The sequence below is a fragment of the Lacerta agilis genome, chromosome 15, assembly GCF_009819535.1.
Source record: "Lacerta agilis isolate rLacAgi1 chromosome 15, rLacAgi1.pri, whole genome shotgun sequence".
NCBI classification, from domain to species: domain Eukaryota; kingdom Metazoa; phylum Chordata; class Lepidosauria; order Squamata; family Lacertidae; genus Lacerta; species Lacerta agilis.
Window position 1 is genome coordinate 42,092,226 of NC_046326.1, and position 26,956 is coordinate 42,119,181.

General features: G+C 47.9%; 1 protein-coding gene across 2 annotated transcripts in view; it reads right to left on the reverse strand.

Annotated features, from left to right (window-relative positions):
- TAOK1 (TAO kinase 1) overlaps positions 1-26,492 on the reverse strand; it is a 32,183-nt gene extending 5,691 nt beyond the window's left edge. Inside the window, exons 1-17 of one of the 2 annotated variants that reach the window (XM_033172673.1) lie at positions 26,266-26,492; positions 24,032-24,103; positions 19,994-20,095; positions 16,779-16,824; positions 16,095-16,191; positions 14,581-14,694; positions 13,497-13,588; positions 12,031-12,124; positions 11,638-11,719; positions 10,351-10,518; positions 9,118-9,321; positions 8,838-8,975; positions 7,059-7,295; positions 5,139-5,267; positions 3,799-4,002; positions 2,205-2,444; positions 300-512 (exon numbers count right to left, since the gene is read on the reverse strand). In XM_033172673.1, the coding sequence (XP_033028564.1) occupies positions 300-512; positions 2,205-2,444; positions 3,799-4,002; positions 5,139-5,267; positions 7,059-7,295; positions 8,838-8,975; positions 9,118-9,321; positions 10,351-10,518; positions 11,638-11,719; positions 12,031-12,124; positions 13,497-13,588; positions 14,581-14,694; positions 16,095-16,191; positions 16,779-16,824; positions 19,994-20,095; positions 24,032-24,103; positions 26,266-26,397 (2,364 nt within the window). In that variant the 5' untranslated portion in view covers positions 26,398-26,492. Of the gene's footprint in view, positions 1-299; positions 513-2,204; positions 2,445-3,798; positions 4,003-5,138; positions 5,268-7,025; positions 7,296-8,837; positions 8,976-9,117; positions 9,322-10,350; positions 10,519-11,637; positions 11,720-12,030; positions 12,125-13,496; positions 13,589-14,580; positions 14,695-16,094; positions 16,192-16,778; positions 16,825-19,993; positions 20,096-24,031; positions 24,104-26,265 lie in introns of both variants that reach the window. The other variant, XM_033172672.1, reaches the window with a different exon arrangement.
- Positions 26,493-26,956: the final 464 nt, after the last annotated feature.

Consider the following 26,956-nt stretch of genomic DNA (forward strand, 5'->3'; position numbering starts at 1 on the left):
CAGGGAACCCACAGAGGCAGCCCCTGGCTGTAGCCAAGGCTCAGCAATGCTCCTCCAACACCAACACCATGTCTGGTCAGCCTGGATACCTCAGTTGGATACATGAGGTGCTGATCACGCCAAGGTTGCAGGTTCGATCCCCACAAGGGACAACTGCATATTCCTGCATGCAGGGAGTTGGACTAGATGCTCCTCAGGGTCCCTTCCTACTCTACTATTTCATGATTCTATGTCAGTTACGGGACTGAACAGGCCCCCCCCCGCTGGCAGGAAGGAAAGGACGCCATGGGGGAACTCACAGCCTGTGTGGAGAGCATCTCGTTGATGCTGTGGTCGTACTGCTCTGCGAGGATGGCCAGCTTTCGAGTCTGCTCCTCCTTGAGCCTCTTCAAGACAGCCTTGTGCTCACTCTTGGGGGTGGTCTCCAGCAGGTGGTTCCGCAGGGCCTTGTACTGCCGGGTCTGGATTTTGCACGTATCCTGGAACTGCTTCTTGATCTGGAGCTCTTTAGACTGGAGAGGAGGAGAACAAAGGTTCTGCGGCAACCTACTTAAGAGGACAGGCCTGCCACATTTAAGGGTTTCTAATGGGCTTCGATCTGCACAGCCATCTCCAGCCTGGAAGCCACAAAAGCACCACCAATGGCACAATCCCCTCCAGGAAAGGCCTGCTGGTGGCTTTTCCACACCCTGGGACAAGAACGCTGAGCATGCGCTGAGAAGTGCCCCACCTGAAACAGGCTCTGAGGACAAACCCAAACTCAGACACTGCTTTACTGGGAAAGCAATGCCAGACTTCCCTGGAGAAGCAGGGAACTGCTGCCTTATGCACTCACACAGTATATTGAGCCAGTTAAGGGTAGTTTAGACCTTACTGCAGCCCCACCGTAGATGAGAGGGGGAGATATGGAACAGAACATAAAAGTGATGCACACAGAAACATGATGAGCAGTTTAATTCCGAGTCAGGCCACTGGGTCCATCTGACTCAGTACTGTCGACACTGACTGGCAGAAGCCCTCGAGGATCCCCGGCAGGGGGTGCTTTCTCCCAACCACACCTGCAGACACGGTCAGCGACTGAACCTGAAACCTTCTGCATACAAAGTAGGCGCTCTGCCGCTGAGCTATGGCCCACTTAAAACATTTGACAGTGGTCACACAGGACACCATGAAAGGGAGGCCCAGCCTGCCAGCCCTCAGCTGCCACACAGTAGTTTCTGGCCTGAAGAGCCTGTCACCCTGTTGGTAGCAGCACATATATTTTTCAGGGCTTGGGAGACAAGAGAGGAAGCTGGGTCAGTTTTCCAAAGGCCAAAGGGGAAGGCAGGCAACAGAGCCCTGCAGAGAGCTGCCTGCCCTCCTCCCTGCCCGACACCATCTAGATAAGACAGGATTATGTAAATAGGAGGAAATTTGAAAATGCGCTCAACTTGCATAATTTATACAGGTCACCAAGCTGGGCTTTCCTTGGCACAGGATCTGGGTCGCCAAGGTGCAGAGAGCCGCCTCTGGTCAGTTGCCCAAGCCAGAGGGAGAGATGCAGGGCCCATGTGCCTCACCCAGTTTCCTGTTCATGGTCAGCAAAGTCAGCAAGACGGCCGGAGCCATGGACCTCCTACAGGTGGGCAATGCAACTCTTCCTTCCCTTGGCACTCCTGGCTGAACCATTGGCTTGAGGCTTCCTCACTCATCTATCTTCTGGGGTGGGCAAAGCGCCATGGGCAAGTTTCGGGTTCTGCCTCAGCCGGCAAAGGGGGAGCTGGGGGAAGGGCTAAAGCCCAGTGGTAGAGCATCAGCTTCACTCCTTGACAGCATCTTCAGGCTAGGCTAGGGAAGATTCCTTGCCTGAAACCTTGGAAAGCCACTGTACACAATGTACTGAGATAGATGGACCAATGAGCTGGGCTCACTGTAAGGCAGCTTCCTGTGCAAAGGACATGAGCCCCAGAAGGCAGCCTGGGATCACACAGCCCCAGAGGTTTCCAAGCCCAAGAGGCAGGGAGAGATGACACCAAAAGGCAGCAAATAAGGGGCTGCTGGAACAGCTCTTCAGCCTGCAGACTAAATGCTTGAGGAAACAAACATGTCTTCCCAGGGGCTCAATATGGGCCAAATGCCACAAGTCCTGGGCAGTGCCTCGCTGCAACACACAATGGGGCCCATGGAAAGAGGGCTGCCCGCCTCCACCCCCTAAACCAGCTCACCTTGAGGCTCTTGGGCTGCTGCCGCACCTCCATGACATGCTTGCGTCGCAGCTCCCTCTCCCGCCGCTTGTTATACTCCAGCTGGTTGGTGAGCTCTGTCTGGTGCTGGAGCCGGATGAGCTCGCAGCGCATCTTCTGGATGGTGTTGAGGTGCCGGAACTCCAGCTCCTGCATGGACTCGTGCTGGCGCAGCAGCATGGCATGCTCCAGGTCCTTCTGTGTCTGGCGCTTGTTCAGCTCCTGAGATGCAAGGAGAAGGGGAGTCATTTGGGGGAAGCGAGGAGAGGGGACATCAGGACCAGGCAAGCATTTTCCTGGCTGGGTCAGAGAGCCCAAGGCAAAGGGTGCTGCTAGGGGAGAGCAGGAAGGGGACAGCTGTCCCCTCGCAGCCAGAGATAGATGGCCTCTGCACATGGTTATTCCATTATACTGCCACAGCTAAGAGCTGCCAACAGACTCAACTCCCATGAATGCCCAATCACCCTTTTTTTTGGGGGGGGGAGGTATGTGAGCTACAAACCACCACTCCTATCTATTGTTCTTCATCTTGTTTTTAAAGTACCTCATGCCATTTTTTCTCATTTCACACTGCATCAATGGCTGTTGGCTATGAACAATCTGAACAATTATGACTTGTGAACTGAGGGAGCACTTCTGAAATGTGGCCTGCTTCTGCCCATCCTAAAACATGGCTGCTTTACTCAACCATCAATCTCGCTGCTCAATCTGTAATGGCCATTGCTTGCATTCTTAAGTCTACCTATCCTTTTGCAGTTTTCCTCCAACCCTGATCTGCCGTTGGGCTGGTTGTTTTGATTATTGCTGTACAGATCCCTGAACGCTTTGGAGAGAGGTCAAGTCAAACCTTCGGGATCACCTTACCCCATATGTGCTCTCTTGACTCCTTCAATCAGCAGATCCAGCACTGTTACAGGTGCAACACCCTATCTGCATATGTAAGAACTTGATATTTTAGTGTGGCAGTACCCACACTTTGGAACTCCCTGACTGCTGATATCAGGCAGGTGCCTTCACTGCATTCTTTTTGGCGACTTCTAAAAACATTCTTATTTAGACAAGCCTATCCAGATATCTAGAACGCTGCTGCATGGTTTAATCTGTTTTTAGTATAACAAATTTTCCAAAAAAAAATATTTTTGCTGATTATGATAATGCTATTGTTATCTGTTTAGTAAACCACTTTTGTATTTTAGTAAACCAGTTTTGTATTTTTACAAACAAGCAGTGTATAAAGATGGAGGACTCAGGAAATTTAAAGTCCTTCTTCACACAGTGCACAGCTAAACTGTGGAACTCAGTCCTGCAGGAGGCAGTGATGGCCACCAACTTGGGTGGCTTTAAAAGAGAATTAGACAAATTCATGGAGGAGGAGGAGAGGGCTACGGATGGCTACTAGCCATGGTGGTTACGCAGAGGCAGCAATGCTTCTGAACCACAGGATGGGAGAGCACTCTTGTGCTTGCGTCTTCTTTGCTGGTTACCCTTTGGGTACCTGTTTGGCCACTGTGAGAAAAGGATGCTGGACTAGACGGGTCATGAGCCCCCCTTCCCTTCCCGGCACCCTCCTACGCACCTCCCGGACAAGGTCCTGCTCCAGGTTGTGGCGCCCCAGCAGCATCCGCCGTTTGAAGCGGCGGCACTCCAGCTCCAAGTACTGCCGCTGCCGCCGGAGCAGGTTGGCCTCCTCCTCCGCCTGGAAGTGCTGGATGTTCTCCTTCTGCTTGGACAGCCACTCCTGCTTCTCCTTCTTGGGAGTGCTCTGGTTCTCATTCAGCTCCTGGAAGAAACAAGAGCAGGAGGTCTCCCGTCACAGGGGGCAGGGCTCAATGCAACATCATGGGAGGGGAGATGCCTGCTGCCCCACCGGCTGCCCTTGGAAGCCCCATATGAATCATCTGCTGCAGGAGGACTGTGAGCAACATCATGGGAGGGGCTGTTTCTAGGACCAAGGTGAAACTGTAAAGCTTCCTTGTTTTTGCTATTGGTTGGTGGGTGTTGCTTAAGGAATCTTGTTATATTTGTAGTACTGAATGTTTGTTTTTTGTATGCTATTATATTTGCTATTGTGTTGTTTTGCTATATTATTATGACATTGTTTTTGTTTCGAAATGCATTCCTGTTTTGTCATAAACTGCTCTGTTTGTGGAAAAGCGGCATACAAATGAAATGAGTTAGCTTGGCTTGTAGGAAGATGGGAGGAGGGGAGAAGGAGAGAAGGCTCCTCTCTATCTGCATCCTTTGGTATTGCAAAGAGTGCAGAGATGAGGGCACACGCGGTTCAACAGAACAGCGAAGCAGCAAGAAGGGGACATTCTGCCAACGGAGGGTTCCCTGCCATCGTGGACAGGTATTGTACACCCAGGATAAAAACATCTATGGGAACAGAAGAATCATTGCTGGAGGACAGCCTTCCATTCCACAGGCACAGCCTGTAATAGGCCAATTTCTGCATGAGTGGCTGAGCTAGACCAGGTACAATATTATAGGAATGCCAGTGGTGACATTGTCCCAGAAAAGAGGGATTTTAAAAAATTGGATTTTAGGACAATGCAAGAGTCAAACCTCTATAAAACAGGACAAGCACCCTTTTCCACCCTGGCTTTTGACAGTTGAGGTGCATGTTTTTAGGACCCACCTTATTTTTATGGTTGTTAAGTTGTTTTTAATGGTGTAACCTGCCCTGGGACCTTAAGGTGAAGGGCAGCTAATAAATAAATCAACAACTGCCACCACTATTTCAAAAGGCCCTGCTAAGTAAAAGTGCTAGTGATCACAAGCGTCTTGAATAATGGTCTTAATTGTACAAAAAGGCAAACTTTTTCTAACTGCCAATCAGACCAGTGATTAGATGCTTTTTTGCTGCCATCAGTCCCCCCCCCCACCCGCCACCGCTTTCTAAGAGATGAGCTTTACCTCTTTGAGCTGCTCCTTGCGCAGTTTATACTCTCTTTTCTGGGATTCCAGGAAGCTGTTCAGCTCTTTCTTCTGCTGGGCTTGAATGTGCTGCTGAAACTTCTTCTCTTCATTGGCCATGATTTTCGCCTACCCAGGAGAAAAGGCCCAGGAGAGAGTGGTGAGCGGCTTAGGGGGCAACCAAGGGCAACAGTGTCTGCGTCGTCAGATAGGCTTGAAATGCAGAAACAGTAACACAGTCCTGCCTATTCACACACAGACACTCTGGACACGAGCAGAGAATGCATTAAGCCGACCTCTGCCAGCCAGGGGCCCTCCAGCTGTTTTGGAAAACTCCCACCAGCCCTTTGGCTCCTGGGCCAAGTTCAAGGTGCTGCTATTAGTATAGAAAGCCCTTAACAACTTGGGACCAGTTCACCTACGAGATTGCCTTACCCCATATAATGGTACCCACTCACTTGTGGGGTGCCTCAGGGTTCTGTCCTCTCCCCCATGCTTTTTAATATCTATATGAAGCCGCTGGGAGAGATCATCAGGGGGTTTGGGTTGGGTGTTCATCAATATGCAGATGACACCCAGCTCTACCTCTCTTTTAAATCAGAACCAGTGGAGGCGGTGAAGGTCCTGTGTGAGTGCCTGGAGGCTGTTGGAGGATGGATGGCGGCTAACAGATTGAGGTTGAATCCTGACAAGACAGAAGTACTGTTTTTGGGGGACAGGAGGCGGGCGGGTGGGGGGGACTCCCTGGTCCTGAATGGGGTAACTGTGCCCCTGAAGGACCAGGTGCGCAGCCTGGGAGTCATTTTGGACTCACAGCTGTCCATGGAAGCGCAGGTTAATTCTGTGTCCAGGGCGGCTGTCTACCAGCTCCATCTGGTACGCAGGCTGAGACCCTACCTGCCCGCAGACTGTCTTGTCAGAGTGGTGCATGCTCTGGTTATCTCCCACTTGGACTACTGCAATGCGCTCTACGTGGGGCTACCTTTGAAGGTGACCCGGAAACTGCAATTAATCCAGAATGCGGCAGCTAGACTGGTGACTGGGAGTGGCTGCCGGGACCACATAACACCGGTCCTGAGAGATCTGCATTGGCTCCCAGTACGTTTCCGAGCACAATTCAAAGTGTTGGTGTTGACCTTTAAAGCCCTAAACGGCCTCGGTCCTGTATACCTGAAGGAGCGTCTCCACCCCCATCATTCAGCCCGGACACTGAGATCCAGCGCCGAGGGCCTTCTGGCGGTTCCCTCACTGCGAGAAGCAAAACTACAGGGAACCAGGCAGAGGGCCTTCTCGGTAGTGGCGCCCGCCCTGTGGAACGCCCTCCCATCAGAAGTCAAGGGAATAAACAACTACCTGACATTCAGAAAACACCTAAAGGCAGCCCTGTTTAGGGAAGTTTTTAATTTGTGACTCTGTATTGTATTTTGGTATTTGTTGGAGGCCGCCCAGAGTGGCTGGGGAGACCCGGCCAGATGGGCGGGGTATAAATAATAAATTATTATTATTATTATAGTACAGGTGCCATGTAATACCCGTTCTGCATTTGTAGGAACTCGAATCTTTTAGTGTGGCCTCACCCACACTTTAGAACTCCTTGCCTACTGATATCAGGCAGGCACCTTCACTGTCCCCTTATCAGCGCCTACGAAAAACATTCCTACCCAGATGTTTAGAAAGTTGATGTGAGTTTTCACCTGCTTTTAGTCTATTGTTATTTAAACTTTTTGAAAGTCTTACAGTAGTAAAATGATCAGCAATCTGTATTTTCTTGGGTGTATAAACTTTATGACATAAAACAAACAAACAAAAACATTTGGAGGGCGCCAGGATGAGCAAAGGCCACGTTAGGCTTTGTCTTATGGCTGGTCTGTGTCGCCCAAGCCTTACCGGAGAAGCTGTGCGGAAGCAGCTGCCCCCTACCTCCTTCTCCATTGCCGCCTGGTGCTTCTTGATGAGCTTCTCCATCTCCGCCGCAAAGTTGTTGCGCTGGGTCTCCAGGTCCTTGTCCAGCCGCAGGCGGTGCTCATCCATCTCGGCCTTCAGCTTGTTCTCCAGGGCCATCAGCTGCTTCTGGTGCTGCCGCCGCATCCGCTTGTAGCCGGACATCTGCTCCCGGAGCTCCGAGTCTTGCTCGTGCTCCTGCATCTGCCTCGTCACCTGCAGGGAGGGCGGGGAAACAGACCACAGCGACTCTGAGGAGGAGGCGTTCCCAAAGGCACGTGAGCGCAGGCCTATGGGCTGCACAGCTCAGTACTGAAACACACACTTGGCATGCAAAGAAGTCTCAGGTCTGATGCCTGGCAGCATCTCCTGGTAGGGCTCGGAAAGGCCTGGTATGAAATCCTGCAGAGATGTTGCCACTCCGTGCAGATGGTACTGAGCTGGATAGACCAACAGTGTGATTCAGTGTTAGGCATATTCCTATGTCCCTATTAAGTCAGCCCTTAACTCATAACCATGAGGACTAGAATCTTGTTTTATTTTTAGGGGAAGATACATAGCTCAGCAGTGGAGCCCCTATTTAGTCTGCAGAAGGCACCAAGCTCCACCACTGGCATCTCCAGGTAGGGCTGGGAAATACCTTTTATTTGAAACCCTGGAGAACTGCTGCCAGTCAGTGTGAACAGTACTGAGCTAGGTGGACCAATGGTTTGACTCTGTATAATGCAGCTTTCTACTTCGCTCTTTCCTTCCTATGTCAGCTAAAGGAATTGTTATGGGGAATATTGGGAGCACCCCTGAGCTAGCAAGCATCTAGAAAAGCAACGTCTTGGAGAAGCAGATCTCATCCTCCTTTTGCAAAAACAAAACAAGACAAAACATTTTACAGGTGAAACTCAAAATAATTAGAATATCGTGGAAAGGTTCATTTCTTTCAGCAATTCAACTTAAAAGGTGAAACTAATATATGAGATAGACTCATGAAATGCAAAGCGAGATATGTCAAACCTTTATTTTTATAATTGTGATGATTATGGCGTACAGCTGATGAGAACCCCTAATTAACAATCTCAATTTTGGGGTTTTCATCAGCTGTGCGCCGTAATGATCACAATTATAACAAACAAAGGCTTGACATATCTCGCTTTGCACGTCATGAGTCTATCTCATATATTAAACTGCAGTAGCTAATGAAAACAATTGCTTACATAAATGGACTTTTCCACGATATTCTAATTTTTTGAGTTTCACCTGTATATTAAAAAACCAAGCAAAACAGCATTTCTCTCAAGTTTAAAAATTGTCATTGTGTTCATGTTACAGGACTGTCTTACAGGATAAGGAGTCCGATACAGCTGTCCATTAAACATAAAAAACTGCTAAAAGAAGAATGGTAATGAAACTCAGAAAGAGGAGGTTGGGGGAAGTCGCCCTAAGATGTTAAAGGAAAAAAGTGAAGTTGATATACGAGTTGTTTGTGTTGAGTTTGTGTTTGTATTTGTTTTATATCTTATAAAATGAATAAAAACTATTTTTTAAAAAAATTAAACGTAATGGAAAGGTTGCTCCTAAAAACAACAACCCAGAAATTGGCTTTGCCCCTTGTTTTTGCTAAGCTGGCCATCGAAGTATGGCTGTTATGAGTTGAATCTAATTACTCAGAGCAGGCATTACAAATTTTTTAAAAAACCTGAAAAGCCCAAAGATGACACTTAGTCAAGGGCCTAAACCGCTCCATAAAGAGAGAGTTGAACCTACCAGCGACGCTGTGCGTATAGTAGCAAAATGCTCTCGGTTGCGGTAGTGGGATCTGTGGCGAGACACTTGGGGTGGAGACACTTGGGGTTCCGACGCTCTTGATCGGGGGTCCGGATCCTCCCTGTAGTTTTCTTCCTCCTTGGGAGAAGGAGGAGAAGAAGAAGAAGAAATATCAGTGAGGCTGATTGATTTAAAAAGAAACCTCTTGACCCTTTTGGCTCCAGCTGGGCCATGGGAAGAGACACAGATCATGCCCTCTCTGGGCTGCCGTGTGAATTACCGGCTTCAAGTGGATGACGGAGCTGTTGGACATCACCGTGTGGTCACCCTCCATCATGTCCAGCTCGCTCCTGTCGTCCGAGGCATCTGGAAGACTATTAACACTACTGCTTTGGCTACTGGCACTAATGGACATGCTGGGGATGGACTGGTTGCTCCCGACACTGTTCACTGTTCCCGTCCGGCCCATGCCGTGGTCTTGCTCCTGAAAGGGAGAGGGGAGAACATCACAGAGGGTTGTTAGCAGGGCAACCCACTGCAGCTGTAACATGAGAATCGTTTCCAGTGAGGCGGCAGCACTTAGATCTCTTCCCAGCTGAATGTTCAGCTTTACAGGTAGCCAAGGAAAGGCCCTTAGTCTTTTGGGGAAAGAAAATGTCACTTGTGTCTGCCAGACATTTGCCAGTTTCACAAACTAGGCAGGTGTTTGTGGATAAGAGCATCAGGGTTACAACATGGGTTCAAATTTCCTTGCTTGGCTGGCCTCATACAGAATGCTCAGTTCTTGATCTCGATCTTACAGGGAAAGAATTCTAAAGGATAATTCAGACCTTGTTAAATACCAAAGAAAGAAATCATGTGGATAAGTTGTACAATACTGAGAATTGTCCCAAGAGCAGCACTTACAGTTGCAAACACACACACACTGCCCTTTGCCACAGGTGAGAATCCAACAAGCTTGGATTCACCAATGCTCTCTTTCCAAAAGTTACCAGAAAGGAATGTTCTGCAACAATTTTAAAACGCGACTCTTGCAAACGAGCCACATCTAACTGCGGCCATTTCAGGCACTGGTACAATCTTCACCCAGCCTGGTGCCCTCCAAGTGTCTGGGATTACAAGTCTCTTGGGCTCCAGCACTGTGCTGCCTGGGGCTGATGGAAGCTGTGGTTGAAAACATCCAGAGAACTCTAGGCTGGGTGAAGGCTGTGCTGGCCAAACTGCGGCAGGAGGAAAGCCTTGTTACATGATAGAAGGGAAGGCCATGGTTTGACAGCAGTTGAAATTCACAATCCTGTTTTCAGGGGGGCAGGGCAAGCCACTCGCCCAAACTGCAGAGGGCAGTTTATGGTGGACATATCCCAAGATGCAGGTTAAGCTCAGATGGAGATATGAATAGGCTGCTGGGAAAGAGGACCGTGGTGGCGATGCCAGAAGCAAGCACCACACAGAGATGAGTAAAAGGCTGATGAAGAATTCCTCCCCACCCCCCAAGCCCAGCCTCTGCTTCTACCTCCTCTTCCTCCTGGGTTTCCACCGCGGGCCCGTTGTGCGCCTCCTGGAAGAGGAGTTTCTTCATCTTGCGATACTGAAGATTGTCCAGTTCTCTGACTGCATCCTTTGTTCTCTGGATCAGGTCTATTAACACTGTCTCAGGGCGCTCCCGGAGGACAAACACGTGCTGTGACAGAAGACACAAGCGGGATGGGGTGTGTCAGTGCCCTGTGACCTCAGGCTCTGCCCACAAACCACAGCATGCCATGGCTACAGGCAAAGCGTTCTCCTGGACTGGGAAAAGATGTAGGTGCCGACTGCAGAGATGGTCTGGCAAGGCTTCCCTCAGTCCGAAGCCCAGGGAATCCCTTGGCCTGGCAAAGGCCTGTGGGAAGCTACATGCAGAACTGCTCAACTGGAGGGTCCCTGGCACTCGAGCTCCAGTATGTTTACTCCCCGTTTAGATAAAAGCTCACCACCACCAGAAACTCTAGCTATGATTCTATGATGTCTGGAAGTGCAATATTGTGCTGGGTCAGTCCATAAAGGAAAAAGAGCCTCAGGGAGCAGCTGATGGCAGAGACCACGATCCAGGTAAGCCACTGCCAGTTGGAGCAGCTTCAGGATAAGGCAGCTCCATGGGCTTTGCTTAAAAATAAATGTAAATAGAGAAAGCATCTTTGCAATGAAGAAGAACTACCATCAATAGTGAACAACCCCCCCCCCATCCACTCCGGTTTGCTGGTACTTGCTGCTGTCTGCCAGCAGAGCAAATGAAATTAGATCTACAGGGAAGATGGGAAGGAGAAATAGAAAGGCCTCTTCAAAGCAGCAGGCAACTTGTACACAATCTGTGTCAGGAGAAGGAAAAACATGGGAGCAGTAAGATGGGAAGCCTGCTTGCACGCGTGTGTGGTGGTGGGCAGACTATATATAAAAGAAACACACACGTGATGTAAATAGATGAAGAGGGAAAAGGGAGGTTGTTTGCTAACTAACACATAACAGGTTTTCACGCAACTCAAAGGTGTAAGGAGGCCGTGTACTGGTATCCAGATGGGAAGCCCCAAGAATGAGAGGCCTGACAAGTTTGCTAAGAGGAGGGATGGAGGAATGTTGAACGGTTAGCTTACAAGGCTCAGAGTGTTGACCATCAGGTCACAAAATAGCCAGGTTCTGCTAGGCTTTGGGAGAAAATGGTACGTGGAAAACATGGAAAGACAAGACTGAAAGGGTAACTGACATGTGCGATTCTAATATTGGGGGAGATTGCTGACAGATGAAGAATAAAGAAAGTCAAGCTAACCTTCAGGAGCTCCTCCGATGTAGGCCTGTCTTGGGGGATTTTCTGGAGGCAAGAATCTACAAAGTTTCGAAAATAATCAGACCTATAAAGGGTAAGGGAAAACAGAAGTTTTAAACTATTGTTTAGTCAAGGATCAGGGTGTGTGTCCCCCCCCCAGGCCTTTCCAGACTTAACAGTTCAGCTTAAACACAGTGGGGCGCAGCAGCCTTTTTCGCCCATGTCAACATATCACTTGCGTAGGATCATCAGAGGAAACACAGCAGCCAGGACCGAGGGACCAGAAGCCAATGCGGAAATTGGACGCACAGGAGAGGCGACCGCCCACCATTACAAAACCCAGACAACTGACCCCAAAATGTGTTGCTACCTCTCCTCCTTCGGCCATTCACTCACCATTCATTGGACTGGAGTGTAGGGGATTCATTCTGCGCTATGTGATATAAGGCACTCATTGCGTTCATATTAAACAAGGGAGGCTTCCTTTCCGCTGCACAGAAAGAAAAAAAGTGTTTGCTTAATGGAGGGGGAAGCAACTGGTGGCACCCCAGCCGGCCTGTGCCTGATCCTTGACAGAACCAGATGGAACAAGGTCACTTGCACCTGCCAAACCCTCCCGCCCCTCACTGCAGCAGAGGTGGAAATACCATGACTGTTGCACTTTCGATGGCCAAACAAGCCACCCAAATGCCAAAGGGGTCGGTGTGTGTGTGTGTGTGTGTCGGGCTTCTCCAAACTGATGAATGTTTTGCATAGCCCTACCACTGACATACCTGCTTTCTACCAAATCCTTTTTTTAAAGCCACCTAAGAAATCGCTGTCTCTTATGTCAGAAAGTAACTAGAAGCTGTGTGGAACTCCAACCCCAAATTCTAATACAGGGGACCCTCTAGTTACGTACCGCTCGGGTTACGAATGCGGCAAACCCGGAAGCATATACTTCCGGCTTTTGCCGCGTGTGCGTGCACAGAAGCAGTGCCCCTGCCTACGGACTTTTCGGGTTGTGGACGGACCTCCGGAATGAATTTAATTCGTATCTGGAGGGTCCACTGTAATATGAATGAGGAAAGTCTCTTTCTGGTCTCCTCCTCCACAGTTCATGAACCTCTCCCCTGGATCCAAATTATCTTTTCTTTTTAAAAGACCCAAGTGCTCCATTATTTTTCTCCAAAGGGGGAAAATGCTCCAGCCCTTGATCAACTTTGGTTGCTTCTTTTTCTATCTTTCTCCGTTCCAAAATAATCTTTTTAGATGTGGCAACACATAACTTAGCACCAGTGTTGCTGAAATACAAGAGGCCTCATCACTATTGGCATTCTGCTGGCTCTCAAAGACATACCTGTTTGGACTGCAATCCCCTTGATTTCCTGACCTGAATCTCCTCATCTAATCATTTTAACTGCTGTTTTAAACTGCTTTAATTATTATGCTGCTTTAGTGGGTTTGTTTGTTTTATTGGAAAGTTTAATTATGGGTGCTTTTTAATGTTTTGATGACATTGTTTTGTTGTGTATTTTAGTTCTGTGGGGGTATATTTTTGTAAATGGTTTTACACTTGTAAAACCACTTAGAAGCGATTTTGGCAAGCAAGCAGTATATTATTATTAGTAGCAGCAGTAGTACTGTATTTTCCGGCATATAAGACGACTGGGCGTATAATACGACCCCCCAACTTTTCCAGTTAAAATATAGAGTTTGAGATATACGTGACCGCAGTTTCTCCACCCCCGACTTTTGAGAATATTTTCCTGGATTAAAAAGTAGTCTTATACGCCAGAATATACAGTAGTAGTAGTAGTAGTAAAAAATGTACAACTTTTGACTGGGATAAGTCAGAGCTTGAACAGGCGGACATGGCCTACCTAATTCGATACACGTTATCCCAAGTGACCACACGTCGACTTTACCATCATATTGCCCTTCATCCATGGCTAAAATCACTTCTGGGGCCATCCTGAAGAGAGAGAAGTTAAGGTGCTTAGCAGATCCACTCACCAAAACCCTTGACCATTTCTGTCTTGCTCTTTAGGATGAAGACTAACACTGACTACTAGCCAACACTAACTAGCCTGAGGTGTAGAGAAAACAATACGGGATATGAGTATATCTGGAGGCCTGAGGTCCCAAGGAAGCTATGTAGTTGCTTGAGGAAACCCAGTATGTGGTGGGAACACAAGCAGGGCTGAGGCTCCTGAAATGGCAGAGCAGGGAGAAAAAGAACATATGTCTTGCATGTTGATGTTCTCTTATCGTCCTCTCCTGCCACATCATTTTCTTGAGTCACTTAATCTTCACCAGGAGAAGGGAAAGGAGAAACCAGGATGGGCCAGAGAAAGATACAATGGCAATTGGATGTCCCTTGGAACTGGTAGGGTAGAAGGTAGGATGACTGACAGCAGGTGGAGCCAGAGCCAATGGCAGGTGGAGCTGACTGGCTGTAAGTAAGAAGGCAGGCAGGTGGGGCAGAGGCCCTCTTCCCATGTGCTCACACCTACCTCTACTTTAAGGGGAAGGGCTGTGGCTCAGTGGAAGAGCATCTGCTCTGCATGCAGAAAGTCCCAAGTTCAATTCCCAGCATCTCCAGGTAAGAGAGAGACCCCTTGCCTGAAACTCTGGAGAGCTGCTGCCAATCAGTGGGGGACAATGCTGAGTTATGTCTCACTAAGTATATATTAGGTCTTACTCAGTATAAGGCTACTATGTTCCTGTCCAGTCTTCATAAGCTATTTCAGGAAGTACTAAAGGGGGACGATGTGCCGGCAAGTGGAAAACGACTCCTTGCCAGACCCCAATATTTACACCCTGGAATGACAGACCTGGCACTGAAGTGATCTCCTTTCCAGCCCATTTTAAGGGTCATCCAGAAATCTGCCTGCTGTGCATATAAGACCATTAACTGCAAAACATTAACTCCCACAGCAATACCAATGCTGAAGCCTTCCTTACCAATATGGTGTCCCCACAAACGAATTGGCAGGAGATGCTATGGAAGCAGATCCGAAGTCAGCGAGTTTCACCTGGCCTGGTTCCGTCAGTAGGATGTTTCCTGCCTTGATATCTCTGGGGAACAAATAGAAGTCAACATGCCACGCTTGTTTGCTGGCCCCAACACAGGGACAGCCAAACTGCTGCTCCGCCACCCTTCACAGATCTTGTAGGACTACGACGCCCAACATCCCACACCTGCTGGGACTCGCGAGTTATAGTGCAAAGCATTTGGAGGGCACCATGTTGGCTACTCCTGCCATGAAGAGATTACATACAAACACAGCTGTAGTAAAGGAAGGAAGGAAGCAAGCACTAGCATCACCCCAAAACATCTAGGGAAGATGAACCAACACAGTGGCAAGGGGGCGTGAGCGCCTGCAAGCTCCACTAACAGCAATCCTGCCCCCAACAACAGGACCAATGAACCCATCCTGTGTCCACCCTGCTGTGGAGCCTCAAAGAAAACCATGGGGCGGCAGGCTTCCTGTTGGAGCATCTGGCTGGCCACTGTGAGGGTGTTGAAGTAGACAGGCTGCCATTTGCCTGGCCCAGGACATGGGCTCATGTCCTTCAAAGTCACCGCAGGTTCAGGTTGCTAGTAAAGCTTAGAGGGTCACACCTAAGTAAATTATACTCAAAGCAGACCGACCTGAAATTAAAGCCCTGGGCGAATCACACATAGTCATTTCAATGGTCTATTCTAATGAGTACGACTAACACTGGATACAACTTAGTGTGTGTCGTATTTATTTTCTAATAAACCAACCCCTTGTTTACATCCAACACAGATCCAGCTCCAAGAGCCTTCTGGCAGTTCCCACACTGCGAGAAGTGAAGCTACAGGGAACCAGGCAGAGGGCCTTCTTAGTAGTGGCACCCACCCTGTGGAATGCCCTCCCATCAGGTGTCAAGGAGATGAGTAATTATATAACATTTAGGAAACATCTGAAGGCAGCCCAGGAGAGGGAAGCTTTTTAAGGTTTAATTTTTTACTATGTTTTTATATATGCTGGAAGAGTGGCTGGGGTAACCCAGTCAGATGGGCGGGGTACAAATAAATAAATTATTATTATTATTATTATTATTATTATTATTATTATCAAAACTGCAGCTCCTCATATCTGCCTGATGTACTGAAGCAAGTTGAGTTGCGTTTTTATCACCTTATTTGCTTAATTGTTTGATAAAGGCAGTGGTAGTTGGGGTCTTTATATCACCCCATGAAGACTCTAGATCTGCATTGGGGAATTTTAACGCATAACACACAGTGACCTGTACATAAATGTACCCCTAGCCTGTGTATGTGTCTGCCTTATTAAGTCAAGTTATCACTGCAGGTCCTCTGTACACTTGATGAAAAAAGAGGGAAAGCCACCCCATTTAGAAAACCACAAGCTTTTTGCCCAGAGAAAACATAAACGCAGGTCAAGTTCAAGCAGGCACCACTTGCGATGTCGTGAGGAAGGACTTACCTATGGATCATGTTGTGAGAATGCAAGTATGCTAAACCTTGGAGAGCACCGTGGGTAATTGCAGCAATTTCCAGCTCTTGCAATGGCTTTTTATGGACTTGAGGAAAGAGAAACTCAGTTAGCAAAACAGGAAGGGCACGGGCTGACAACACAGAGAGGGCCAGGTGGATTTGGGAACCAGACAGTCTGCAGTGTGCCCTGAGATGAACTCAAGAGCCGGCACAAGTTACTTTATTGCCTGCGTTTCCCCAAATATCAGTTTGACAATCAGCATCCAATCTGTCAAACACATCACAAGCCTCCACAAACGAACAAATGAGCAAAAAGGTTGTAAAAGGTTAACCTCTCCCCAGCCACTATCAGGGGTTCTCACATAACAGCAGCAGCACAATGAAAGCTCACCTTGCTTCATCAGGCTACTACAAGGAAGCACCCAGCATTTTAAGAAGGTAGACAATTAGGTTAGCGTGGTGGGCCTTGCACCCTTACAAAATCGTTTTGTGGGCTTACATCCCTTTGCTGAGCAGCACCAGGCAGGGGCCACCCAATCAGGGCCAAAGACTCTACGTAATTAAATAGGGGGAAGTTGGCTGATTGGGGAAGGGACTGGTGAGAGGGAAACAGCAGAAAAAGACCCCTTTCCTCCCTTCCGCACAGCAATCAAAGGGACTGAGAGGAACATACCTTCTAATAAATCTGATGCTGATCCTAAACAGTATTCCATAACAAGCTGTATAGGGCAGAAGGGGGGGGGGAAGTATTAGTAAGTGCTTCAAGTGGCAAGGGTGGCACCCAACGCCCTAAAACAGGGTCTCATGACAACCTGCTCCTCAGACAGAACCCCACCGCCACCACATTCCTCAACAGGCAGTCCATTAGCTTTATCTGGACCAACCCTCTCCAGTCTTTCCCCACGGCTTCTGTACTGGGCAGCCATACAGAGGTAGCCTGTCTCCACCACCAAGTTTCCCTCAAGGTGTCCCAAATAAATGTGTCATCAGGGCCCTGACTGTCGACCTCTGATGATTGGGAGGAGCCCTTGCCCCACCTGTCCATTTGACTGAGGAACAACATTGCCAAAGTTTTAAAGTATCTCACGAAAGGCACGTTTATCTTGATCTTCAGGGACATGACCCCTCTTCTCTCCTCATGTTGATTGCTATTTATTTCATTTGTGCTTCAGAATTGCCTCCTATGAGGCATCCTAAACTCATTTCCAGGATTTATATGCACAGTTACATGCACAGAAAACCAACTGAATATAGATATATATATATTTTAAACACCCAGTTATAAACATAAGAACAGTTTAAAATAACAACAGCACATAGATAAAACCCACTCCATCCCCAAGACAGACACCAACTGGGATAAAGATTTCAGAAAGCTTGTCAAAAGGGGAGGTGTCTTTTGCAGAGGTGCCTGTGGGATCTGCATCAGAAGAGCATTCCAAAGGGCAGGTGCCACCACAATGAAGGCCCAGTTTCAAGACTCTGCAGAATGGAGCTCCTGATGGGATGCCCACTCCTGCCGAGCGCAGTGAATTGTTGGGTGTGTAAGGGAGGTATCCTGGCCCCAAGCTGATATTTTTATTTATTAAATTTATATCTCACTCACAGGAGGAAACTACAGGAGGAGGATAGTGCTCTTATGCTTGGGGTCCTGCTTGCATCTGGTTGGCCCTTGTGAGAACAGGGTGCTGGATCTGATGGGCCATTGGCCTGCTCCAGCCAGGCTCTTCTTCGGTTCTTACCTTTTGTGCCAAAGGAGCCCAGGGCTCCACTAACCCTAGGAAACAGGCATATGCCACACCAAAGCTCCTTCCCAGCCCTTCTGCAGCACAGCGCCTTCGTCCAGTGGAGATTCTGGGGACTGAAACTGGGGTTTTCAACATGCACAGCTTCTCCCCTGCTGCCTGAGCTGTGCCTACCCACCCTAATCCAAGTGTTCTATAGTGGGACTTCCTCTCCGAGGGCCATTACAGACACAGGGATGACAGCAACTGACTTTTGTTCTCAAAAGAAGAGGCTTATAATTTGGGTATGGCACAAGTTACCCCCTTTCCGTCAAAGCTGAGAGAACACATTTCTGTATTTCTTTTAGGATTTAAAATTCCAGAGGAATCAATAAATCTCCTATCACGCAGGCAGGGCATTATAACTAGAAATTCAGGCCAAATGGGAGAGAGAAAAATTCAAAGGCTTTTGGCTTAAGAGGGCAAGAAACCAGCTGAAAGTTTGGTCTCTTACTTGTGTCACGTGGGATTTAGTCAATCATCCAGAAAGCTCACTCACTGGCAGCCAGCTCCAGCAGATGTTTATGTAGAATCAAGACCCACTGATTTTCGGGGGGGGGGGGGTGTTGTTACTTCCAAATAAGTAAGCAACTGGACTGCAACTGTGTGAGAGCCTTGTTGGAGGAAGACTTAAAAGCTGCTTCCACATTTGCTTAAATTTGAACAAGGGCTAAAGGGGCACTTTGGACTGGAGGTTTCTAGACACACCTGGAGACACACATCCCAGAGCCTAAAAGTGAAGCTAGATGATGGTTTTATGGGGCATTGTATAGAGCACAGGTGGGGAAATATCTGCAGCCTTCCAGAGATTGCTGGAATCCCATCAACCCTGACCACTGCCCATGCTGGCTTCTGGGAGTTGGGAGTCCAGAGACAACTGGAGGGCCACAAGCTTTGGGAAGCCTATAAAAAGACCACAAAGGCCTTCCATATTGCAATTCTCAATAAAGAGTGGCCAAGAACTGGCTGAAAGCTAACGAAATACTACATGAACAATCTATACCAGTGTTTTTCAACCTTTTTTGGGCAAAGGCACACTTGTTTCATGAAAAAAATCACGAGGCACACCACCATTAGAAAATGTTATTTTTTTTTTAACTCTGTGCCTATATTGACTATATATAAAGTAATTTTTCAATTTTTCCCACGGCACACCAGGCAACATCTTGCGGCACACTAGTGTGCCGCGGAACAGTGGTTGAAAAACACTGATCTATACAATAGAGCAAATTTCTTATGCCGCTTCAGTTAAAGCAAACCCTTCTCATGGATGCCATAAATCTCATCAAAGCTTTGATGCTGCATTTTGTTTTCAAGAAAGATGCCTGGTATGATAGGAATCTTGTTGGAGCTTTGAGTCTCAAGCAAGAGCAGAAGCAGGGAATGAGTCTGATGATAAAGCCATGCAAGAGGGTAAAATAAAAGGTACACAGCTATCTCCCACACAAGGGGTTAAAATTTTCACAAGTCAAGGGCACTGGATGACAAGAGTTTTGCCTCAATAATCCAGTCAATGCCTGCTGGACAAAGAAGTTTGCAGAAGCTCAAAAGATCACAAGAGACAGCCTTATGCCACATATACCCAGCAGGTCACTTCGTTCTGCAAGAGTTCCGCCTTAAGTCCCTAAAATATCAGAAGTTGGCTCTATAGTAATTCAGAGCAGGGCTTTTAGTGCGGTAGCCCCAAGTTCTGTAGAATGGAATGCCTGTAGAGAAATGACAGGCACCCACTATCTGAACAATTGAAAATGTTTTTCTTTCAACAAGCTGTCCCAGCTGAGTAAGTCAGTCCCTTCCTCAGATGCTCATTGTATTGTTGTTAAAATGTACCTTTAGTTGTCTTTTTGTACTCTTTTTAAAACTCGCAGCTGTTTTTATGGTGTGTCTGTAAATCACCTTCAGATACATGTAAATGGCAATTCCTACATTCATTCAATAGCAATAGTAACAAACTTTCAGGAGGTAACAACTGGGAAAAGGCAAGTGCTGGTGAAGTATGTTGATTCAATACCCTCAGCCAGCAGAGACACATTTCCTTTTTACACTGCTCAACACACAAAAACACACACACAACTCCACAAAGGAAGAGGAAAGATGTGCTTACCCATGCTGTATGCTCCCGCAAATAGCAGCCTTTGTATTCTATACTGTTTGGATGTTTAATTCTTTGTAGGAACTTGACTTCTTTAATGATATCCTGCCATTTCTACAAAAGGGAGAAAAAAGGAGAAGGTCAAGCTTTACAGATGAGAGAAAATGCTTTCTGGGAATTGGAGACAGAGGGCAGGTATGTTCTGACCAGGACAAATACATAAGCAGAGGACTAAAAGGATCAGAAGCAACAAGGCTGCCCTTCTCCATTCAAGAACAAGATCCACTTAAGGCTTTATGTTCCCCCTATCAGCTGACCTTTAGAAACTTAAGTTAAAACATATTTATCCATATTTCAACCCATATTTCAAACTGCCTTTCCTACTGACCCCCATTGCTGAACCACAGGGTAGGGAACTTCTTTTTTTAGCCCAAGGGCTACATTCCTTTATGGGTAACCTTATTGGGGGGGGGGGGGAGAGACCGTTTGCCAGTGGTGGGCAGGGCCAGAGGCAAACCAGGACGGAGCAACGGATGCAACCCTCTCCTTTGTAGAGCAGCCTACAATTCAGTCAGGCAAATGTCAGAGGTCGCTTCGCCCACACGTCTTTCCATCCTCCATCCAGGCATGCAAGAGGCATCGGCTCAATTCAAAGACTCGCCCCAGCCAGGCGAACACTGCTGAGGGCACAGAGCAATGCCAGTGAGGGGGGTACCCTAGGGAGACTCCCAATAGAGACCCCACCCCCAGGCCTGAGGTCCCCAACCCCTGTGTTCCATCTTTCTTTGCACCAGTAGCCCCTAATGCAGCTGCTGACGGAGGACAGAAACAGTGATTTGCCACATGGAGACATAAGCGTTACTCTGCTGCACCAAGCGCTCTTGCCTAAACAGGAATGTTGTGGCACAGATGGAATTTGGTGGAATTCAGTCCTCTGATCAGCCACATTGGCCCATGGGGAAAAATTGACACAGAGGGAGCTCTCCTTCATCAGAAGAATTTAAGCACAGGTTGGACAGCCACATGCAAGTGACACTTCAGCTCAGTGGTCCCTGGGGGGTAATGGGACTGCCTGGGGGGTGTGCACTAAGAGGCAAGGGGGTGGCAGGGGGGAGCTGGAGGTTTATATGACTCTCAGATTTTGAAAAGCTGGTATCACTAAACCAAGTGCATCAATTTTGTTGAATTAATTAAACTTAATCAATTTAAGTAGATTTTCACGAAATGTGCAACCAACTGCTTCTCTTTTGAGTGTTATTATCTTCCTTAATGGGTTGTGCAACCTGCTATCCTGAATAATTCCTTTTATAGGGTAGGGGGCACTGGGGATAAGTTTATGGAGCCAAGGGGGTGGTGGTCCAAAAAAGTTTAGGAACCACTGCTTTAGCTGATCCTGAACTGAGCTGGTGTGTGTGTAATAGATGACCTCCAACTCTTATGATCACAGGAACGGAGGAGAAGGTAGCTGCATTTCACACATCAGTGTTGCTGGCGTGATTAAATGTAACTGCAACTTAAGCTGCCTTCTCTTTCGGCAAGAGAGGAGCAATCTATAAAGAGTTTTTAAACTGTTTTTTTTCAAAACAGACACACACACCCGCCCACTGGAGACAATCCAGCCTTATTTCTGAAGCGGGCGCCATATGCTTCATTCATGTGAACAGAGTATTTATAGCCCAATAGTAATTAAATCAGCAGGATGAGGAACAGGTATAAATTAGACTTTCACCATTGCACGGTTAAATGAGATGCACAAGGCTTCAGGAACAGAATAAAAATGGAATGCGGGAGGCTGGTGTGGGGAAAACAGAGAAAGGACTCCTGGTTCTGCCGTATCTCAAGGCACAGGTAGGAGAATGGCCGCTAAAAGGCATCTTCACATGGCACCCAGGCATCCTACTCTACAGTCACCCTGAAGCATTCAGCACCAGGGCAAGTTCAGAGCGGGATGTGGTTGTTTTGTTTTTTGCTTAAAAAATACAAGTCCTCACAGCTCAGATAGGATGCTGTTGTGCAAACCCCCTGCTGGTTGCTGACACTCCATGTCACACACCTCTGCTTTTCTCCTTTCTCCTTCTGCAGCGATCACTAAGCCCCAGAAGCTGTACTTAACAGCCGAATGGGCTTTTGATGTGCCGGGCTTCAGGCACAAGGCCAGCAAGAAGCAGCAACTAGGCTGTTCTGCCCTGGCCTTCTGCCCTCACCAAGCCTCGGAGCCTGCTGGCACCTGGGCTCTTCATCTGCTGTTCTGAAAACATGTTCAGTTAATTCCATAGTGAAAATAAAATGTTTTAACAATAACTGATCTTTGGTGCACAGGATGTGCCCCCATTCTACTGACAGTCCTGAATAAGTAGCTCTGTTCTGTTAAGGCAGAGGTGGTGAACCTCATGCCCTCACCAGCCCTGTTTTGCACCCTCCTTGTGTGCTTGAACACTGATAATGCATCTTGCCTGTCTGGACAGAGGACGGAGGGTGTATAGGAGCATGTGTAGAAAGCAGCCTACGGTCCAAAAGTAGAAGTTCACATTTGCAGCTCCACCCACTTTTGCTTCTGCCCCCCCCCCCCGGAAGATATCCAAAAAGGAATGCAGCCGTTAGGCTGAAAAGCAGGCAAGGGAAGCTTTGGTTTATACAAAATCCAGACAGGGCTGCAGTTCTTGAAACACAGCATAATATTAAAATCTCCACACGTCCTTTCAAATATGAAACTAAAGGGTCTTCAGCCAAGGATCTAGAACTCAAGCGGATCTAGGGTTGCCAGGAGAGTGGGTGACATTCCTAACCTCCAAGGCTTGCTCTTGCTGGTAGCACTCAAAGCCGACCTTAATCTGCCTGGCCTGCAATTTTCCCACGCTCACACCGTTTCCCCACTGTATCTTTCTGAAGTTCCTTGGGATGGATTTGTTCAAAGCAAAGAGCCAGGAAGGGAGAGAGGAGCTTCTGCTTGATCTGCCTTTGATTAAATTCTGCAGGCAAGCAAGCTCTGCTGTCTGAGCTGGTGCCTCTGCTGCATTCATGTCTACCATTCCTAGCAAGTTTTCTTTAGTCAGCTAGCCAGGCGATGGGGCTTTGGGTGTTGTTTTGTTTTGTTTTTAAGCAGAATTTTAGAATGGAATGTCGAAGGCCAAAGAGGAAAGCCAACGTGCACTTAAGTAAGAATACCACAGCACTAGGTTCATTTCAGCTTTTGCTATTGATGTTATAATAACAAGCATTTTGCACAAAGAGGCCCTTTTTAGGTTGTAGGACAGCTGACCAGTCCCCGGCTAATTCAACACGGAGTAGCAATAGGACTCAAGAAATCCCTGGAGCATCTCTTGTGGCACTTCTTTCCAACTTCATCATTAAGGGTGCAATCTGGAAGGATGTAGTCATGCCTACAAATAAAGCTTCCCTGAATGGCATTCAACTGATCTCCAAGAATCTCAGCTCCGGCATGGGTTTTTGAAAGCATACTTCTACTCCTCATGATTGCAGTTATAAAGTTTAAAGACAGGCTCTTAAAGGCTCAGGGAGGAGGGCAGGAAAATGTTTCTTGTGTTCAGGGAAAGAGCCATCTTTTCCACACTTCATCTCTCTGGCTCCCTCCTCAGAATTCCAAACACCACAGGCCCCTCACCTGCTGCCTACTCGGATTCCTGAAGCCGGATTCCCCTCCCCTTCTAGCACAGACTGAATTTTCCCATTATGATAGAGTCCCTAGAGACACTGAATACTCATAGATACTGGTTACTACTGCTCTTTATATTTGTTTTGTATATTCATTCTGCGTGCAGTTCAACTAGTGAAGTGTTGAAGGGAACATTCTGGAGAAAGAACCCTGAGGAGTTCCTGTAGCCCCCAATGGTTGCAGAGCTTAAATCAGCCTCCCCCCACCCAATCTTGGTGCTGGGCTACAACTCCCCTCACCCTGACGATTAGCCATGTTGCTGCTGCTAATGGGAGTTGTAGTCCAAAACCTGTGAAGGGCACCAGGTTGGCAGAGACTGGCTTGAATGAACTCATGTCGGCAGATGCAGCACAACCATTCACAAACACCTCACGTACCTCGTTGGATTGCTTCCCACTGTAAGACATTTTCTTGATGGCCACCACTTCATTGGTGCGCACATCATGTGCCTGCAATGTACAAAACAAACAAACCAATAACCACAATGCTGTCAGCATTTATTCTGCTAGCAGAAGATCCCACCAAATTGAAACCCAACATATCAGGACTCAAACCTACAGTAGGTCTTGAAGCTGGAACATGGGGGTGTTGGGGAACAGAGTGTAGTCAGCACCCAGCACTGGTCAGAGGAAGGGAGCTACTGGGAGCTTCCCAGTGAAAAAGTCTCTGAGCAAGCAAGGCAAGCAAGACCTCTTGAGTCCTGCAGAGTCTGCTGGGTCAGACTCACTTCCCAGCCTAAGCAGCAATCTCTTTGCTGTTGCTGCTGCCAGTGCTGGGGATAGACTCCCTTTGCCTCTGCGAGGATCCAGGTCTGACAGCCGGCCATTTGGGAATACCCTCTTGACCACAGGTGCCAATCAAGCAGCTCCAGCATGGCCCTGGACCTCTGCAGGTGTGTCACACAATTAAAGCCTCCATGGGCAAAGCACACAGCTACCGTCTCTGGCAATGACACTCCCTGAACAAGTTGAGGAAGTGGGCTCGGCATGGCAAGTAACCAGAAAGGACCAAGATGCGAAATGTCATTTATTGCAGGGCAGACACAAGAATCTGCATTACTGGCAGACTCCACGCAGTCTGAGTACTAACATGACGCAATGGCTGGGCAATACCCTGTTTATGAGCCAGGGGGTGGGGAACCACTTCTGATTTGGTTGGAGAACAGGGCTCAGTTAGAAGGAGCAAGGGAAGGTGCTGGAAAAGACTGTTCAACCTTTTTGTCTGATTTGCTTAGCTCCTCATTCAAAATCAACATGATGAGCAGAAGCCGCATAAAGAAAAGAAAGCTTGAGGGGGTCAGAGGAGGCCAGAATGGATCCTGTATCCCTAATTTTTTATGCCTGTATCCCTTATTTTATTAGGGATTTAAGCCTCCTATGCATCCTTCTTGGGAGGAAACTGACCATTCCGAGGCTTCTCTCAAATTCCAAAAGCTGGATGACAAAAGGGACAAGGGGCTAAGAATTTAGGAGAAGGACTCAGAAGTCCAGCCTTTTGTGTGTGCATGTTTGCCTTCTCAACCTGCAAAGCCTCAAGAACAGCCAGAGTTAAAATTCCAGGTTGCTTGGTTCAGAGCTTGCACAGCCTCCCTCAAGACCACACGCCGCAGTGCTCTAACAAGTGCGAGGAGCTTGCGGGGTGGGGGGTGGGGATGTGACAATTCCCAGCTGTGTTCCACAATGCCACACTGACAATGGATGCCAGTACGCAGCCTTGCAAAGCATCTCCACTTCCACACAACACACTTTTGTTAGGTCCGCTATTGTTCCAGGGAGGCCCTCCTCGTCCCCGACAAGGACACTGGAGTTGAGTACTAATAGCCTCAATGACAAACCTCTAATTCAAGACGAACCGGAAACAAAGCAAAGTACTCACTATCCCTGCTCCTGTGACATGGGTCACACAGAAGACACACACACCTCCCGATTGCACTTGTCAAGGCCTCCATGGCTTGAGCCAGCTGTGTGCATGCACCCACTCTTTCCAACATGCAAAGCTATAGTGCCCCCCCACCCCCAGAGCACCTTAGTACAGATGGGATCAGTATACATGGCCTTTTTTTTGTTTTTGCTATTCCAGCCCTTAAATAACATGCAGACCCTCTGAGGGGAGCTCTACCCAACAACTAAAGAGGGAGAGAAAAAGAGGGGGGCAAATGAATCAAGATCTGTGCAAAAGAAGCAGGTGCAGGAGCAGAACAACTCAGCATCTGAATAACTCAGCATTAATGAAGATCCAGGCAATGGCAGAGTAAGAAGTCAATGGGCCCTTAGTGTGCATAAAAACTTAAGGAGAGCCCTGCTGGATCAGGCCATGGGCCCATCTAGTCCAGCATCCTGTTCTCATAGTGGCCAATCAAGTGCCAGTGGGAAGTCCACAAACAGGACCTGAGCACACAAGAGAGAGTGCTCTCCGCTCTTGCAGTTTCCAGCAACAGGCATTCAGAAGAATTATTGCTTCTGACTGCAGAGGCAAAGCACAACCATCATTAATGTTCATTAGTGGTGCCATATGAGGCAAGTGACACCTTGCGGTTGCCAATAGCTAGCTGTGAGCTTATTCTTCTCCATGTGCCTCACAGCACCTCCATGCCCAACCCCAGCCCTCTTACAAAATAAACAGCTCCAAAGCTTCCATGGCCGATCTCTCGGAGATCCGTGAAGAGCTTCTCTGGATCTTCTTTGAAGAAGAGCTCTGCAATCTCGGGGTCCTTCAGGCTGCCCGCTCGGCTGGTGGATGGCATTCTGCTGGGCAGTTAGCCAACCGACTATCTGGGTTTAAAGTGCCACCTCGACCCGGGGCTCATCTGTATGAATGGAGGCTTTTCAGCATGGATCACTGCAAGGATACAGGGGAGAGAAAAGGCAGCATGTTACAGGAAGGGAAATCAAAATACAGGTAACACCAAATCCTCGGCCAACCACTGCAGCATTGCAAAGGTTCTCTTTGCACAAGGTGTCCACTTCAAGCTACAGTCCATGTTGCAAGGTACTCTCAGGGGAAGGAGATCCTGAATGCCACCAGATTGTGTTTATGCAGCCACTCCTATTTATTTACTAAATTCATATTCCATCCCTCCTCCAGGCCGCAACACTGCATCATGGTCCTGTAGGCTATTCAGAGACTGGGCTCAGGAGCTCCCACAATGCACAGCAAACAAACTGGGGTCTTCCTCTTTAAGGGTCACACATGGAAGTCCAAGGTGCATTTGCTAGCATCTCTATGAAGGATCTGCAGCAGTAGGGCTGGAAAGCCAGAGGGGGAATTGATGAGTTGCTGTCAGTCAAAGCAGACAATCTTGG